Source organism: Chlorocebus sabaeus, chromosome 26, assembly GCF_047675955.1.
Source record: "Chlorocebus sabaeus isolate Y175 chromosome 26, mChlSab1.0.hap1, whole genome shotgun sequence".
Classification (NCBI taxonomy): Eukaryota; Metazoa; Chordata; class Mammalia; order Primates; family Cercopithecidae; genus Chlorocebus; species Chlorocebus sabaeus.
This window is the reverse complement of record NC_132929.1, coordinates 58304695-58319384: the sequence shown is the minus strand read 5'-3', so window position 1 is coordinate 58319384 and position 14690 is coordinate 58304695. Positions and strand designations below refer to the sequence as shown.

The 14690-nt window shown below is 44.0% G+C and overlaps 1 protein-coding gene across 2 annotated transcripts in view; it reads left to right on the top strand.

Moving 5' to 3' along the window:
• EFL1 (elongation factor like GTPase 1) overlaps window positions 1-703 on the top strand; it is a 137500-nt gene extending 136797 nt beyond the window's left edge. For both annotated transcript variants that reach the window (XM_008015636.3, XM_008015637.3), the window contains exon 20: window positions 375-703. In XM_008015636.3, the coding sequence (XP_008013827.2) occupies window positions 375-563 (189 nt within the window). In that variant the 3' untranslated portion in view covers window positions 564-703. The remainder of the gene's footprint in view (window positions 1-374) is intronic.
• Window positions 704-14690: the final 13987 nt, after the last annotated feature.

The window sequence follows — 14690 nt, the reverse complement described above, 5'->3', positions numbered from 1 at the left end:
CCTGGGTTCAAGCGATTCTCCTGCCACAGCCTCCCAAGTAGCTGGTACTATAGGCACATGCCGCCCCACCCAGCTAATTTTTTTTTTTATTTTTTATTTTAGTAGAGACAGGGTTTCACCTTGTTGCCCAGGCTGGTCTGGAACTTCTGAGCTCAGGCAATCCGCCTGCCTTGGCTCCCAAAGTGCTAGGACTACAGGTGTAAGCCACCACACCCGGCCAATTCTTCATACTTACTACCATTCCTAGCAAGCTTAGTTGTTCTTTGCCTAACTTCTTTTCATTAGCTAAGACTATATGAATTGGGGAGCTCAGTGAATAAGGTTTGAAATTAAAAATGCCTAACCTTGCACATTCTGTCATCTACTTTTACAAGATCATTCCCAGTGACCCCTTCTGGGTGCCAACTACTGAGGAGGAGTACTTGCACTTCGGGGAGAAGGCTGACTCTGAGAACCAGGCCCGGAAGTACATGAATGCGGTACGAAAGCGGAAGGGGCTCTATGTGGAAGAAAAGATTGTGGAGCATGCAGAAAAGCAGAGGACACTCAGCAAAAATAAGTAACTATCTACTGTTGGTGGATTCTTTTCCTTATAGTGAATTAAAAAGTATCATCAAGGGTTTAATATTGGGAAAATTTCTTTTTGCCACATTATCTCTGTTTATTCACTTTCAATAAAGTTGATCCATATAAATATTTTAAAGAGGATGTTAGAGAACATGTTCTCCAAGTGTGTTTTTAATTGGTTTTGGTTCAAGGCAAGAAGTTATAAATATTGCAGTGATGATTTATGACTGCCCTGTGTATAACCCCCAGCAGTAAGACGTGTGGTCAGGGCTACCCACTTGGTGGTGGGGAGGTGATGTGCAGACCCACAGTGGGCAGTCTCCTCTGCACTGAGCAGCCACTCCGGGACTCACATTGTCTCTGCCTGTCATCACAGTGTCATAATTCTGAGTACATCGTCCACATAAACATCATGTGTGAATTTCAGAGTGGAAACATTTCATATTTAATCAGTGAATCACAGCATTTAACATTGTTTGGAGAGACCACATACTTGAGAGAGCAGCTGCTTTTTAGTTAAACCAAGTCACTGTTACAGCTCATCCATCTTATGGTGTTGTCTAGCAAAACAGTATCATGTTCAATAGTTAGCCTGTAAATCTTCTGCTTTTACACCCACTCATAAATTTTATCATTCCTATTTAAATCAGTATTAATGGGAGTTATCCGTATACCTTTTTCTTTTTTTAAAAAAAAGGTAAATTTCTATAATTTTATTTGCTATTTCCTTTTAGCCTTACTTAGCTAATGTGCATGAGGTTATGGCTTTGTTGTAAATATTTTTTCTAAATTTCAGTTGTGTCCTTCAGGATGATCTTCATATAAGGAACAAATGCAGTTCAGACAAAAATAGATTTTATATTTTTTGATGTTGCATAATTTTTATAGCCACTTAAAAGAAGGATTCCTTTTCATAGCATAAAATTATCAGACCAGACTTTGTTTTTGAAATACTTTAATGAGTTTTCTTAATAAACTAGGTCATTTTTAATACTAGCTGTAGACATTTTATCTTTAAATCTTCAGAGCTGGTCAAATCTAGTTGAGCTAGACTTTGGGGAAAATGTGGCTGGATAATTCACTGTCTGTTTAATTTCAACAGATGATAGCTGAGTTAGTTTAGGAGAGTTATATCATCTATTGGTTTATTTGAAAACTTTGATAACATAGGAAAAACTAGCACTTCAATTTATAGCATTTGTAAATAACATCATTCAAACTGCCAGATGTGCTATAAAATGTATACTTAGACTTAGATCAGCAAATTTTGCATTTAATAGAGAAAAGAGGCATAACCCAGAAAAAGTTGGAGAAAACGATGCTCTTTCTGCAGTCTATTGGGCCCTGACAGATGTGCCAGTGTGGGGGAAGTGACACGTCGAGTTGAGAGACTGTCTCTCTTCCTTCTGCATGTTTGAGGGAGATAATAATGAGCAGGAAAGTGGCCACAAAGAGGCAGACCAAGGGATAGAGCCAATCTACCATCTAAATAATCTACCTTATTGTGTAATTCATGATGAGACCTCAGTCATTGAAACCTCGTCCCCTTCTGTGACAGCATAGTAAGACTACGTTTTTACTGTGTCCAATGCCGTGTCCAAACCCTAGCCTCTGTTTGTTGAATTCAGTAGAAACCAACCAAAATGTTGTCAGTCCACAACCAGAAGTGAGAGTGTTCCTGTTCTTACAGAGGAGCTGGCTTTGTATACTCATTTATAGATAGGCTTCAGAGACAGTAAGGAAGGCTAGGTTGAGGAAGCCACAAAACCAGGGCTCTCCTGGAGAATTTTTTGCCTTGAGGTCCGGAGGTAGCTATCCTTCTACTCAGGGGACAGGCATAGACAACACCAGCATAATGCCTTTTCCCAGCCATCCCTGGAGTCGGTGGGTGAGGGGAGGAGACGCTGGGAAGGGCCTGGGCTCCAGCCCCTATTGGAGGATGAGCTGCAAGCAGTCTGGAGACCATCACCATTGCCCTCTGACAGGGAGGCTGTTTCCTGTGTCAGATTTTCCATAGACTAGAAGGGAATTTCCCTTCTATTGGAACTTTAGTGAAGAATGCCTGGCACCAGAGAGGGCAATTCTCCTGCCTCAGCCTCCTGAGTAAGTGGGATTATAGGTGCGTGCCACCATGCCCAGCTAATTTTTTGTATTTTTAGTAGAGACAGGGTTTCACCATGCTGTCCAGGCTGGTCTCAAACTCCAGGTCAGGGACTTTTTATATGTATTTGATCCTCACACTTGTTGTATGAAACAGGGGTAAGGAAATTCATTAGAGCCTGGTGAAAGTTAAGTTCACAGCCCACGCTCCCATTTTTCATTCCATCGTACCTCTTGGTAAGCCCTGCTGTAGTGCATTACACAAAGATTCCCATGATTATTGCCTGATACATGTTAGGATCAGAGAAGTCATCAGTAGATGCTGAATATTCACTATGGTAGAGGAGGACTTGGGGGCATCTTTATTTCTATTCTGTGCCTTAAACTTAGGTAAAGCTACCAATGTCCAAGGTTCAAAATCATTATCTGGACTGACTCAGTTTTATTGACCGGTAAGTTTAGAAAAATAATGAATTTCAGAAATTAGGTTAACCTTTGTACTTGGAGCTGAGAACAGGGATCTGGATGTAAAAGATCCTTTTCTCCTACCTTAGAAAAGCCAAATAAGGCTCAGAGCTATGGCGAGCTTGTCCCAGGAGTCAAAGCCCTTCAGGTGAATAGATTATCAAATCTGGGAATTAGAAGGTCTTCCATTGTCATGCAGTCAAACTCTTCCTTTCTTATTAAGGCAAAGAATGTTGTACACTTTCTGAGCTAGAAAAAAATTCGTTAAAATAAGACAAGAATTTATTTATTTATTGAGACAAGGTCTCTCTGTGTTGCCCAGGCTTATTAAGGCAAAGAACATTATACGCTTTCTGAGCTAGAAAAAAATTCATCAAAATAAAAACAAGAATTTGTTTGTTTGTTTGTTTGTTTATTGAGACAAGGTCTCACTCTGTCACCCAGGATAGAGGGCCGTGGTGCCATCACAGCTTTCTGCAGCCTTGACCTCCCAGGCTCAAGTGATCCTCTCATCTCAGCCTCCCTAGTAGCTGGGACTACAGGCGTACACCACCATGCCCGACTAACTTTTATATTACTTACAGAGACAGGGTCTTGCCATGTTGCCCAGACTGGTCTGAAATGCCTGAGCTCAAGTGATCCGCCCACCTCAGCTTCCCAAAGTGCTGAGATTACAGGCATGACCCACCGCATCTGGCCAAAGACAATAATTTAGATCAGGTTCTAAAAACAAGATAATGAATGCGTGAAACAGACCATGGAAGCACTAAGACCTTCTTTTGATCCTGTTTTATGTATAGAGGGCCTGCAGCCCAGAGGGCATCTTCTAGTTTTAGGAATAAACAGTGGGAAGGTTTTCCACTTTGTGGCACATCTGTCTTGCAGGTCACAAGCAGAGCCATTTGCAATAGCCTTTAGGGAGCCAAGGAAGCTCCTACCAAAGAAGAGGGGCAAGAAGGAGTGAGGGGGAGGAACAGAAATAAAGGTTCCCCAGAAATGCCAGAAAGGGCCTGGCCTCCCAACTTGGACATCTCTGGGCCAGAGGTGAGAGCGCAGACTTGATCGTGAATAATGGGGATGGGATTTGTTACCAGCCGCAGGTCCTCTGGGCCTTCTGGCCTTACTGAGGAAATTCCAGAGAGCCAGGCCATTGGATTCAGCCCCACAGGTCCTGCCTTGGTCCACCTCACCCTCACCACCCTCAAGGGCTGGGATTGTTTGGCTTGGGGAATCACATTTAGCCTGTGGGTTTTACACATCTCTGCCAGGTATTTGGATCTGCCTGTGCCTAAGATTATTTTTTATGATTCAAGTTCATGGCAAAAAGGCATAACAGCTCTAATTCTCCTGTCCCAGATTTCACTGTGATCTCATCGAAAGAATCAACCTTTAATGTGCAGTTTAAAATGCCCTTTTACCTCAGCAGCAGCTTCTGCCTTTTTGCAGAATCAATGATCTTGAATTTGTATTTATTAATTTACAAATTCCACTATTTTCAAATTGTAGAACTTTTTCCAAAGAATTACTTATGTTGTCTTTTTGAGGAAAACATTCCAGTTGAGCCACAAAGCCCTGATGTTGTACTATATAGCGATGGGATCAGGTACAAGGAGACAAGAGTTGAGAAGCAAGAGAGTCCTGGGTTCTGTCACTTCTAGCCAATGCGGGGCAACTCAATCTCTTTAAGCCTTACATACCTCATATTTAAGGTGGGGGATAATTCCCATATGTTGTGGGGAGGAGTAAATGAAATAATCTGTGTTAGGACACAGTACCTGGCATATGGTGCCCAATATATTAAAAAGAATTGTTGCTGTGTTTATTACAATTATTAGGCAGTGCAAATGCACTGAGAAGGTATATGAATTCAGACCAATTAAAGAATCAGTTAATCTAGTGTGACAAAAATTCAAACCACATATTTACTTTATTTTTCTCTAATGATGCCTTCCTGTCCAGCTAGCCTTGAACAGACTAGGCCTGGGAAGGAGGATGGCCTATACTCTATTCCACTGCATTTCCTAGAGGTCAGATTTTACACTATAGTCAATGCCCCTGTCAGATTAGGAGCTGTCTATCCCCAAGGCATAGCAGGTGGGACTGGCTACCTCAGGACCCCAAGGCAGTTGGCTTTTGGACAGTGGCCCTGCTACTCAAAACAAAGCAAATAAGCCCGCCCACCCCATGCCAGTGTCACGTACACACAGGGCTGCCAGCTGCCCTTCATTCATTCCTTGTGAATCCCCAACAGTCACTGGTGACAGCTGAAAGAGGAACTCCTGGGAAGTGCTTAGCAGCACCTTGTGGGCTTGACCTAGCAAGTGTTGAACAAGAAACAATTTCTTGTCTGCATGGCCCTCCCTGGCATTCCCAGTTCCTGAACCAACCCTACCCCCAACTCCGTTTCTCTACCCTCTGCTTTGGAAGCAGCACCCATGCCTACTCTGGACCTCGCCTCAGACCTGGAAAGTTTAAACTCCACTGTGCCCCATTCTCACCTGTCTTCCCACAACTACCAGCCCACCATTTCTCTCCCTTTTTAACCCCATTTTGGCTTCATTTTCTTTGCTCTCCATTCTGGACCCTAATACCAGTCTGTCCAAAGACTCACCAACACACTGATCTTCATCTTCCCCATCCAGCCACGCCCGCCAAACACAGCCATTCCTCCACACTGACTTTCTTGGAGGCACCTGTTGCCTTCATTACTAGAGCCAAAGTTTACTCTCAGTCAGTCCCCTGCACCTCTTCAACACCTCTGCCACCATGGCCCCTCCCTCCTTTCAAAGAGCAGGAGGGACAGGGAACCATAGAGGAAGCAGTTCATAGATAAGCAGCAAGTGTGGGTGCTGCAGTCACTCAGGAACAGCCCCCAGGGCACCCACCACGTGGGGCAGCACAGGCAGCCTGGTGCCCAGTGAATGGAGCCCAGCAGGAGGAACCTGATGAGCAGCACCCACAGGGACAGAGAAGGACCAGAGCCTTCTAGGAAGTTGACAGTGGGCTTCAAGGCTGAGGTAATAAATCTGTACAGTGGATGAACGGCCCCTGCCCTGGCCTGATTGGACATTTGGAGGCAACAGATACATCAGAAATGGCTTTCAAAGCCTAGTCTAGAGGAGCTCACCTCTGCATATGCCCACCCCACCCCCAAGCTGAACAGTTCACCCTGCAGGACGTCTGCTGCTATAGAGAAGAGAGACGTAAGAGGGGACAAGGGCCAGGGAGCTGCCCTAGACCAGACTCCAAGGGCCAAGTTGTACGAAGTCCATTGGCAAAGGACTTGAGAGTTGGGAGGGACATTTTGTTAAATAGGGGTCCCTCGATACCTGTTGGATCCTAGGTTTGGTTTATTCATATCTACAGTAACTCTAAGTTTTCTCCTGTGCAGTAGGCAGGAGGGAAGACCCTTTGGAAACAGCACCCTGCTTTGCTTTGGGGAAATCACATCATCTCCACTCAGTCCATGAGGTTTGCATGGGTTTGACCATACCACACCTACATAGACTTGGACAGTCATTGAAGTCCCTTGGCCTCAATGGAATAGATGTGTGACCCAAGATGGTCCAGGGAGTGTCAGCCTCAGGGCTTTTGGGAAAGAGGCACCACAGTTTTGGTTTTCTTGTTTTTGTTTTTTCTTTGAGAAGAAGTTTTGCTCTGTCACCCAGGCTGGAGGGCAGTGGTGCTGGGATTACAAGCATGAGCCACTGCACCTGGCCGTACCACAGTGTTTTATTAAAACTGCTATGTCAATAAAAACACCTGGGCTGCTGGCAGCCATCTTTGTCACATGACATGATCCTACTAGGGAAGGAAGCTAGCATAGGCAAGTAGAGCTGAGAGATGAGGAGGGACCAATTTCTGATAGCATTGTTTTGAGCATCTGAATTCTGTACCTTACCCCTGGACTTTTAGTTTCATGAGACAGTAAGTTCCCCCTTTTGTTTGTTTAAATCAATTTCAATTGTCCATCACAAGTAATGAAGAATCTTGACCAAGATAACACCTTTGATTATGCCACCTGCCCGCCAAAAAATGTCTGGTGGTTCCCCATTGTCCCCACACCCTTGCCCTGTCTCCTCTTCATCTTTCAAAATCTGTTTCTAGTGCTATCTTCATTAGGATGTCACCTTCCCTGTGGCTAACCAAACTTGAGCTTATCTTTATCTGAAGCCCATATTATTTTTATCTCTTTTATGGTATCCAACATGTTCTGATAAGTGTAGTAGTGATTTGTGTATGGGTCTTACCCCATCTACTTATTTGAAAGTCGCTTGAGTATAAAACTTTTCCTACCAAATCCTAGTAGAAGTGTGGTGACTAGGCTACAAATATACATGTAGTCAGGTAAAACTACATCAAAAACACAGGTCTCCTGGCTCCCATTCCAGTGCTTCTCCCAGTATGTGACTCTTACTGAGGGAAAGATCTGAGTAGTGTGGACAAGTTACAAAGCAGGGTTCTCAAAGTGCAATATCCCCTGACCAGCAACATCAGCATCACCTGGGAGCCTGTGAGTCATGCAGATTCTCAGCCTTCACCTCAGGCCTCCCGAATCAAATTCTGGGTGTGGGCCCAGCAAGCTGTGTTTTAACAAGCCCTCCAAGTAACCCTGACATGTGCTCCAGTCTGAGAACCACTGCTGAGATTTCAGTTGACATTTAAAATAATATATTTCACTTTTTGAAATGTTTAACTACTTCATGGTTTACAGATTAAAATGCACACTGTTCATCTTGAGTCTCATGTTAAGTAAAATTTGCAAGGCATCATTTGGGTAATTAGTTTTCTTCTACTTCACAGTAGATATAGAAATTCTTAAGTCTTTCTGAATGTATACACGGTTGTTTTAGGATTGGGATTCTCAAACTAAAGGTGAGAGAACTGACAAAAAAAATCTATTTAATTTTTTAAAGAGCATCCATGTAGTGTTCATTCTGGGCAGAATATTGATGGACAAAGGAAGAAGCTGTTTGCCTTTCAAACCCAGTAGGGACCAGAAAGGGAGGAATGGAGTGTCTTTACCAGCTCAGAGATCTGGGGCACTTATAAAAGTACTTTTAAGGAGAAAGGATTGGATCAAACGGAAAAGGTTGTTTGACATCAGATTTAGATGTTTCCTTTTTTATTTGCCCTAATTCAAAAAAAAAAAAAAAAAAAGTGACCTTATGAGCTGTCTAGTTGTGAGTTTTTATACCACCCTTCCTTCTTTTATCTTTTTTTTTTTTTTAAAGAAAATATCTGGAAAAATCAGTGCTGGGAGAATTTTTCTGTCATGTGTTTCACGTGAGATCATTGAAAATACACACTTTCCACTTCATATACTTTTTCTTTCAAAGGCATTTTCTTTTTTTCAAACAACTTCACTTTTGAGAATGTCAATTAGAGGTGAATTCATTTGGCCATTTTCAGAGGCTTCGAAGTATTTTTTTTTTAATTGCCAACCCCACCCCCAGTTCTTCCAAATTAATAGGATTTAGCATTTGGAATGGAGTTCAATACAGAAAAAGTGGTGATCACTGGGCAACTTTTTCTCTGAAAAAGGCAGAAGTACTGTCAAGTCTGAGACCTCCTGGTCTCTGGGCTTCTCTCTTTGAGAGCTATTTTGCTCCCCTGAAAAGGTTAAGATTTCCTAAGTAATGTGTAAGGAGGCCTACTCATATGTAACCTGAATTTACCAGTCTGACAAGATCACTGGCCTAATGGCCCTGTTAATGTAGGACCTCCAGCCCCTTCCTCCCACTCCCAAATATTTCAGGGGGCTCCCAAGGGTGTCTCACATAGGCTCATGATCAAATCTGCTTTCTCTGGGCACTGTTCTGAAGGGGCACCACTGCTCCTACCCCTCCCCAACCTGTGACTTCTTCACTATTTCTCACGTGCACCCCAGTCCCCTGCCAGCTTTTGCTATCCCATGCTGCTGCCAGAGCTGTGGAAATGGACTTTTTAAATCTTTTCCCCTTTGCATTTTATTGGTGAAGTCTCAAAGCAGTGGGTCCTGTGTTACAAGGATTTATGGAGTTTTGAGTGAATTGGCATCTTGGCACCTGCTCTCTATTAGAATCCAGAGAGGTGCCCTTACAGCCCAACTTGGGACAGATTCAAATAGTATCATCAGCTATACTCAAAATTATTGCTCCCTTCTGTTACTCAACTAATTGTTTGCCACCTTGTCATTGTATCTGTTTCTCCCTGAAGGTTCCTCAGAATCCCCAACAAATAGACTTTTTTAGGTCCTGTCCCACCAACCCATCAGGCAAGGCCAAGCAAGCCTGCACCTCGGCAATAAACAACCTGAGGTCTCCTAAACTGATGCGGCTCAAATTTGGCTGCAGATTTGAATGACCTGTGGAGCTTTAAAAATCACTGATGCCTGGACTTTACTGCCAGAATTTCAGATTCAGTGAGTTTTTTTGGGTATGGCCTGAGCATACCCAAAAGAGATTAAGAGCTCCACAGATGACTCTAATGTGAGACCAACTTGGAGAACCACTGCCTTAAGTATATGTCCTCTCATTTATCACAGCCACCCCATTAGGTGGCCACTGTTTATTACCCAATCTCCAGAAATTAAAGCCCAAAGAGATGGAGTTACCTTTCTTAGGGTCACACAACCTAGTAAGTAGAGAAATATATCACCTAGAATTCTTGTTCAACTGCATAGAACAAAAACCCAAGTAAGAGTCTTCAGCAAGATGTTTGTTTCTCTCATATAGGAGAAATCTGGCTGAGGCTGTTCAAAACTAATAGGGTGACTGACTACACAGTCATCAGGGACCCAGGTTCTTTCTGTCTTTCTGATACACTGCCCTACAGACAGCTTCCATCCTCAAGTTTGCTTGTGATTTGTGGTGGCTACTGGTGCTCTCAACTTTACTTCCGTATTCTGGGTAGGAAGGGCAAAAATGTGGTCTTCAGCTTAGACAACCCTCTGTAAAGTCTTCCAGAAGCCCCAGCAACAACTTTAATTGACATTCCATTAGCTTCCCAGGTTAGGGTGGGCAAGGTAGGTTGGGAAATATGTCCATTTTAGAGTTCACTAGAGGGGAGAAGGGCAGCATGGTTATTAGCTAGCCAGCAGTCTTTGCCCCATTGAGCCCAGTTGTTAACTCAGATCTGACTCTGTCCAGGCTCTTCAAAATCAGTTACTAGGATTTAGTGAGACAAATCAACATTTTAAAATAGCAGCTTGTAGAAAGCGTATTCGGGGATCATGCTCTTGGTTTCATATTTGCTCTGTGCAGTGCCCTGAAAAGTTTAGTCTGGTTCACTTTTAATGATCAAAATATTTTCAGACCTGCAACTTTAACTATTAAAAGGAATCTCAATTTCCAAAGAAAATATTAAGATAAGAGTTTTGGCATCAGTTCTGAAGAGCTTAATCTGGCTCCTTGCTATATCTGTAGCTCCTTCTAAGGAGACCCCCCCCCCCACCAACTGTCATTATTTTTTATAATATGGTGGTAGCATTGGCTAAATGTCCATTGAGTCCATCCATAGGTAGCAGCAGGGTGAGGATTAACAACTGGACATGATATCAAGGGGGCTAGAGAGGAGCAGACATTGTTGGCAACTGTAGGCTCTGACTCTGACAAGCAGCGTCAGTAAGAGGCCCTGCCCAATTTGATAATATGTGTTAAAATGTAAGATGGTCATACACTTTAACCTAGCCATCTTTTTAGCAATCTCTCCTACAAAACCATGTACACAACACAGATATATCCAAACCAGGCTGTGTATAATAGCGCCCAAATGGAAAAACTCCAGTGTCTCTCAGTGGAGACTTGCTTAAACTATGATACATTTGAACAGTGGATCACTAATAGCCATTAGAAAGATGGGAGATCTCTACTTAATGATATAGAATTTAAAGATATATTGAAATGTAAAAAGCCAAGTTACAAACTATATTTTGTTTGAATTCATTTTTATTATGTATTTATAATATATGCACACATTGTTAAATGCTTAGAAGCTGGGTGCAGTGGTGCATGCCTACAGTCCCAGCTACTCAGGAGACTGCAGTAGGAGGATCACCTGAGGCCTGGAGTTCAAGGCTGGTTGTGTGCCTATGATCACACCTGTGAATAGCCACAGCACTCTAGCGTGGGCAACGTAGTGAGACCCTATCTCTAAAAAATAATAAAATGCCTAGAAAAACTCTGAAGACATAGTCACAAACCTATTGAATTTATCAACTGTGGGTTTAATTAGGGAGCACTTTTTCTTTCTACATAATTTTTTTTCTATACAGTTTTACTTTTGCACATCCAACATGTATTACTTTGGTAATCAGAAAGAATCATATAGTCGTGCATCACTTAATAATGGGGATACAGGCAGGCTGCCCACCCTAACCTGGGCAGCTAATGGAATGTCAATTAAAGTTGTTGTTGGGGCTTCTGGAAGTCTTTACAGAGGGTTGTCTCAGCTGAAGACAAGGCGGTGGTTCACGCCTGTAATCCCAGCATTTTGGGAGGCTGAGTCAGGTGGATCACGAGGTCAGGAGATCGAGACCATCCTGGCTAATACAGTGAAACCCCATCTCTACTAAAAATACAAAAAATTAGCTGGGCGAGGTGGCGGGTGCCTGTAGTCCCAGCTATTCGGGAGGCTGAGGCAGGAGAATGGCGTGAACCTGGGAGGCAGAGCTTGCAGTGAGCTGAGATCGTGCCACTGCACTCCAGCCTGGGCAACAGAGCGAGATTCCGTCTCAAGAAAATAAATTAATAAATAAATAAATGGAACGCATTCTGAGAAATGCGTCCTCAGGCAATTTCATCATTGTACAAACATCGTAGCATGTTCTTAGACAAACCTTGATGGTATAGCCTGCTATACACCTAGGCTATACGTTGTGGCCCGTTGTTCCTAGGCAGAAACCTGTATAGCATGTTACTGTACTGAATACTGTAGGCAATTATAACACAAAGGTAAGTGTTTGTGAATCTAAACATAGACAAGGTAATGTGTTGGACTGCGATGTTATAATGGCTATGGCATCACTAGGTGACAGGGATTTTTTAGCTCCATTATGATCTCATGGGACTACCATTGTGTATACACTTCATTGTTGACCAAAACGTCGTTATGCAGCGCATGACTATATAAGATAAAATACTAACGTAGTCCCGCACCATCACTTATGGATCCTACCAACCAGCGACTGAGGGGTTGTGTGCACTGGCGTCTGCATGTGAAATAGGCTGTGGTAGGTATGGACATTGTTGGAACTGCATCAAGAGGAAGAAGGCCTTGAGAGCCTGGCAAGCAAGCAGTTGAATGTCCTAGGTAGGCCAGCACAATGCCAGTCAGGCTTTCAGGCAAGTCAGTCACGATGCCTGGAAACCCTCACAGACAGGATGTCCCAGTTGCCTATATCACCTGCTGCCGTTCCAAGGAAATCTGTGGCCCCTCTACAGCTTCTGCTGGGGTTGGGAGCCCCAGGGTTCTTCTGGCACGGGAGTGGTTGCATTCTGAGCCACAGGATTGTGTCACAAGTAAAAAGACCAAGGAAAGCTGATGAACAGGCCCTGGCCATGTTTCTCAGGAATTTGAATGGGGAAGCCTAGTGATAATTAGCCAGTTGGAAGAGAGAAACGGGAAGAAAAGAGAAGCGCCCCCGGAAGAGGTGGAGAGAGTTGTTAAGTCACTAGACTGAAGCCATGTGCTCAGCTCCTGCTGCTGAGTCCTCTGGCCTCCTTTAACCCTAAACACATTTCACTTTTGCCTCCCAGCAACTTGGCCATGCTGCACTCCCAATCCTGGCACCTCGTGACTCTTCTTCCCCTAGGTTCCCGGGAGGCCTGGCTGCACAGACAAGAGCCTGTCCTCCTAGTTTCCCTGTGTCAACGTAAGCCACCTCCATCCCCTTCCATGTGGAAAGCTGAGTGATGTCTGCTCTTTCCTAAAATGGGCACACATGGAGGCTACCTAATTCCAGGCCATTCTGATTGACTTAGCCAAAGTGCTTTCTCCAGAAGAAACCTAACATGGATGTTCCAACGTAAAAGTTGTCAAAGTGGAATTGCCGTGTTTCAAGACTCTCAAACCTGGGCCCAAAAGTAGTCAGCTGCTCCTGGTGGCGTCCGTGGAACCCCTAGGGGGTCTATGGAGCATATCTAAAAATCGACAGCTGTAGATCCCGATTGGGTGACACCCTCAGCGTCTCCCTGGAACGCACCATCTCCTTTGCTGGTTTCCAAGAATCACATACATGCACACCATATCCAGTTCCACTGTCACCAGCTGTAGGATTCAGGCAGCCAGTTTAGCTGGCTGCTGACTCCTCACCAAGCTCTCTGCATCTGCAAGAATGAGGGTAATTAAGGTGCCTTGCATGCATATGCCCCAGATCCCAAGGTCTTCTCTAGAAAGAGAACTTGGGCAGACACTTTGATGCAATAATAAAGTCCTAGGCCAGGGGTTCTCCAAAGATGCTGTAGTCTCCTGATCAGCAGCCTCAGCATAACCTGAGAGGTGATCAGAAAAGTATAGTCTCAACTCCACCTCAGACCTAACAAGTTAGAAACTGGGGACAGGCCTGCCATCTCTCTTGCTGATTCTCATGAGCTCACCTGGGATTTGCCTTTCAGATCTGTCTCCTGGCCCAACCTTCTATGAACTCATTGCAGGCTGCAAACACACACTGAAAAGCTACCTTATGAAATCTCTGAGCCCCTGGGAGATGAGACAGTGAAGTTTCCTTCCTGTAATACAAAGGGCAGCCCAAGAGAGAGTAGAGGCCACCTCTTCCACATCTGCCCAGAGCACAGCTTGGTCTCAACACACCGTGTGCTCTAGAGAACACAGCTCCATTTTTATACCTTGAGGGACTCACCTCTAAGATACTTTCAGAGAACTGAGCAAAAATCATGGCCCCCTTTCCAAGAACTAAAGGTCATGCAATAGCATATAGGCAAGAGGCAGAGGGATGGGATTCCTTCTGTTTCCCCATGAGAGTGTGGCCTGGCAAAGTTCAGCTGACACAAATGGTACGCTTTCCAAATCTTACCACTTTTGGGAAAATACACACACACACAATTCTCTCATTAAATGTAGAGACTCGGCCAGGTATGGTGGCTCATGCCTGTAATCCCAACACTTTAAGAGGCTGAGGCAGGCAGATCACTTGAGGTCAGGAGTTCAAGACCAGCCTGCCCAACATGGTGAAACCCCGTATCAGAAATAGAAAATTAGCCAGGTGTGGTGGTGGGTGCCTGTAATCCCAGCTACTCAGGAGGCTGAGGCAGGAGAATCGCTTGAACCCAGGAGGCAGAGGTTGCAGTGAGCCAAGATCGCACCATTGCACTTGGGCCTAGGCAAAAAGAGTGAAACTCCATCTCAAAAAAATTTTTTAAATAAAAATGAAATCCCCTTGGTTACCTTCCATCTGGGTTGTAACATTACTTATGTACAAGAAATATAGATCTTAGAGAACTGATACCCTCACACAGTTTTGGCGGGGACAGAGATGAAAAGAGCACGCTGATGTTACCTAATATTATAGAGTGTCGAGACCAGCTCGGTCCGGGAGATCCTAACCCAGCGGTGCTAGA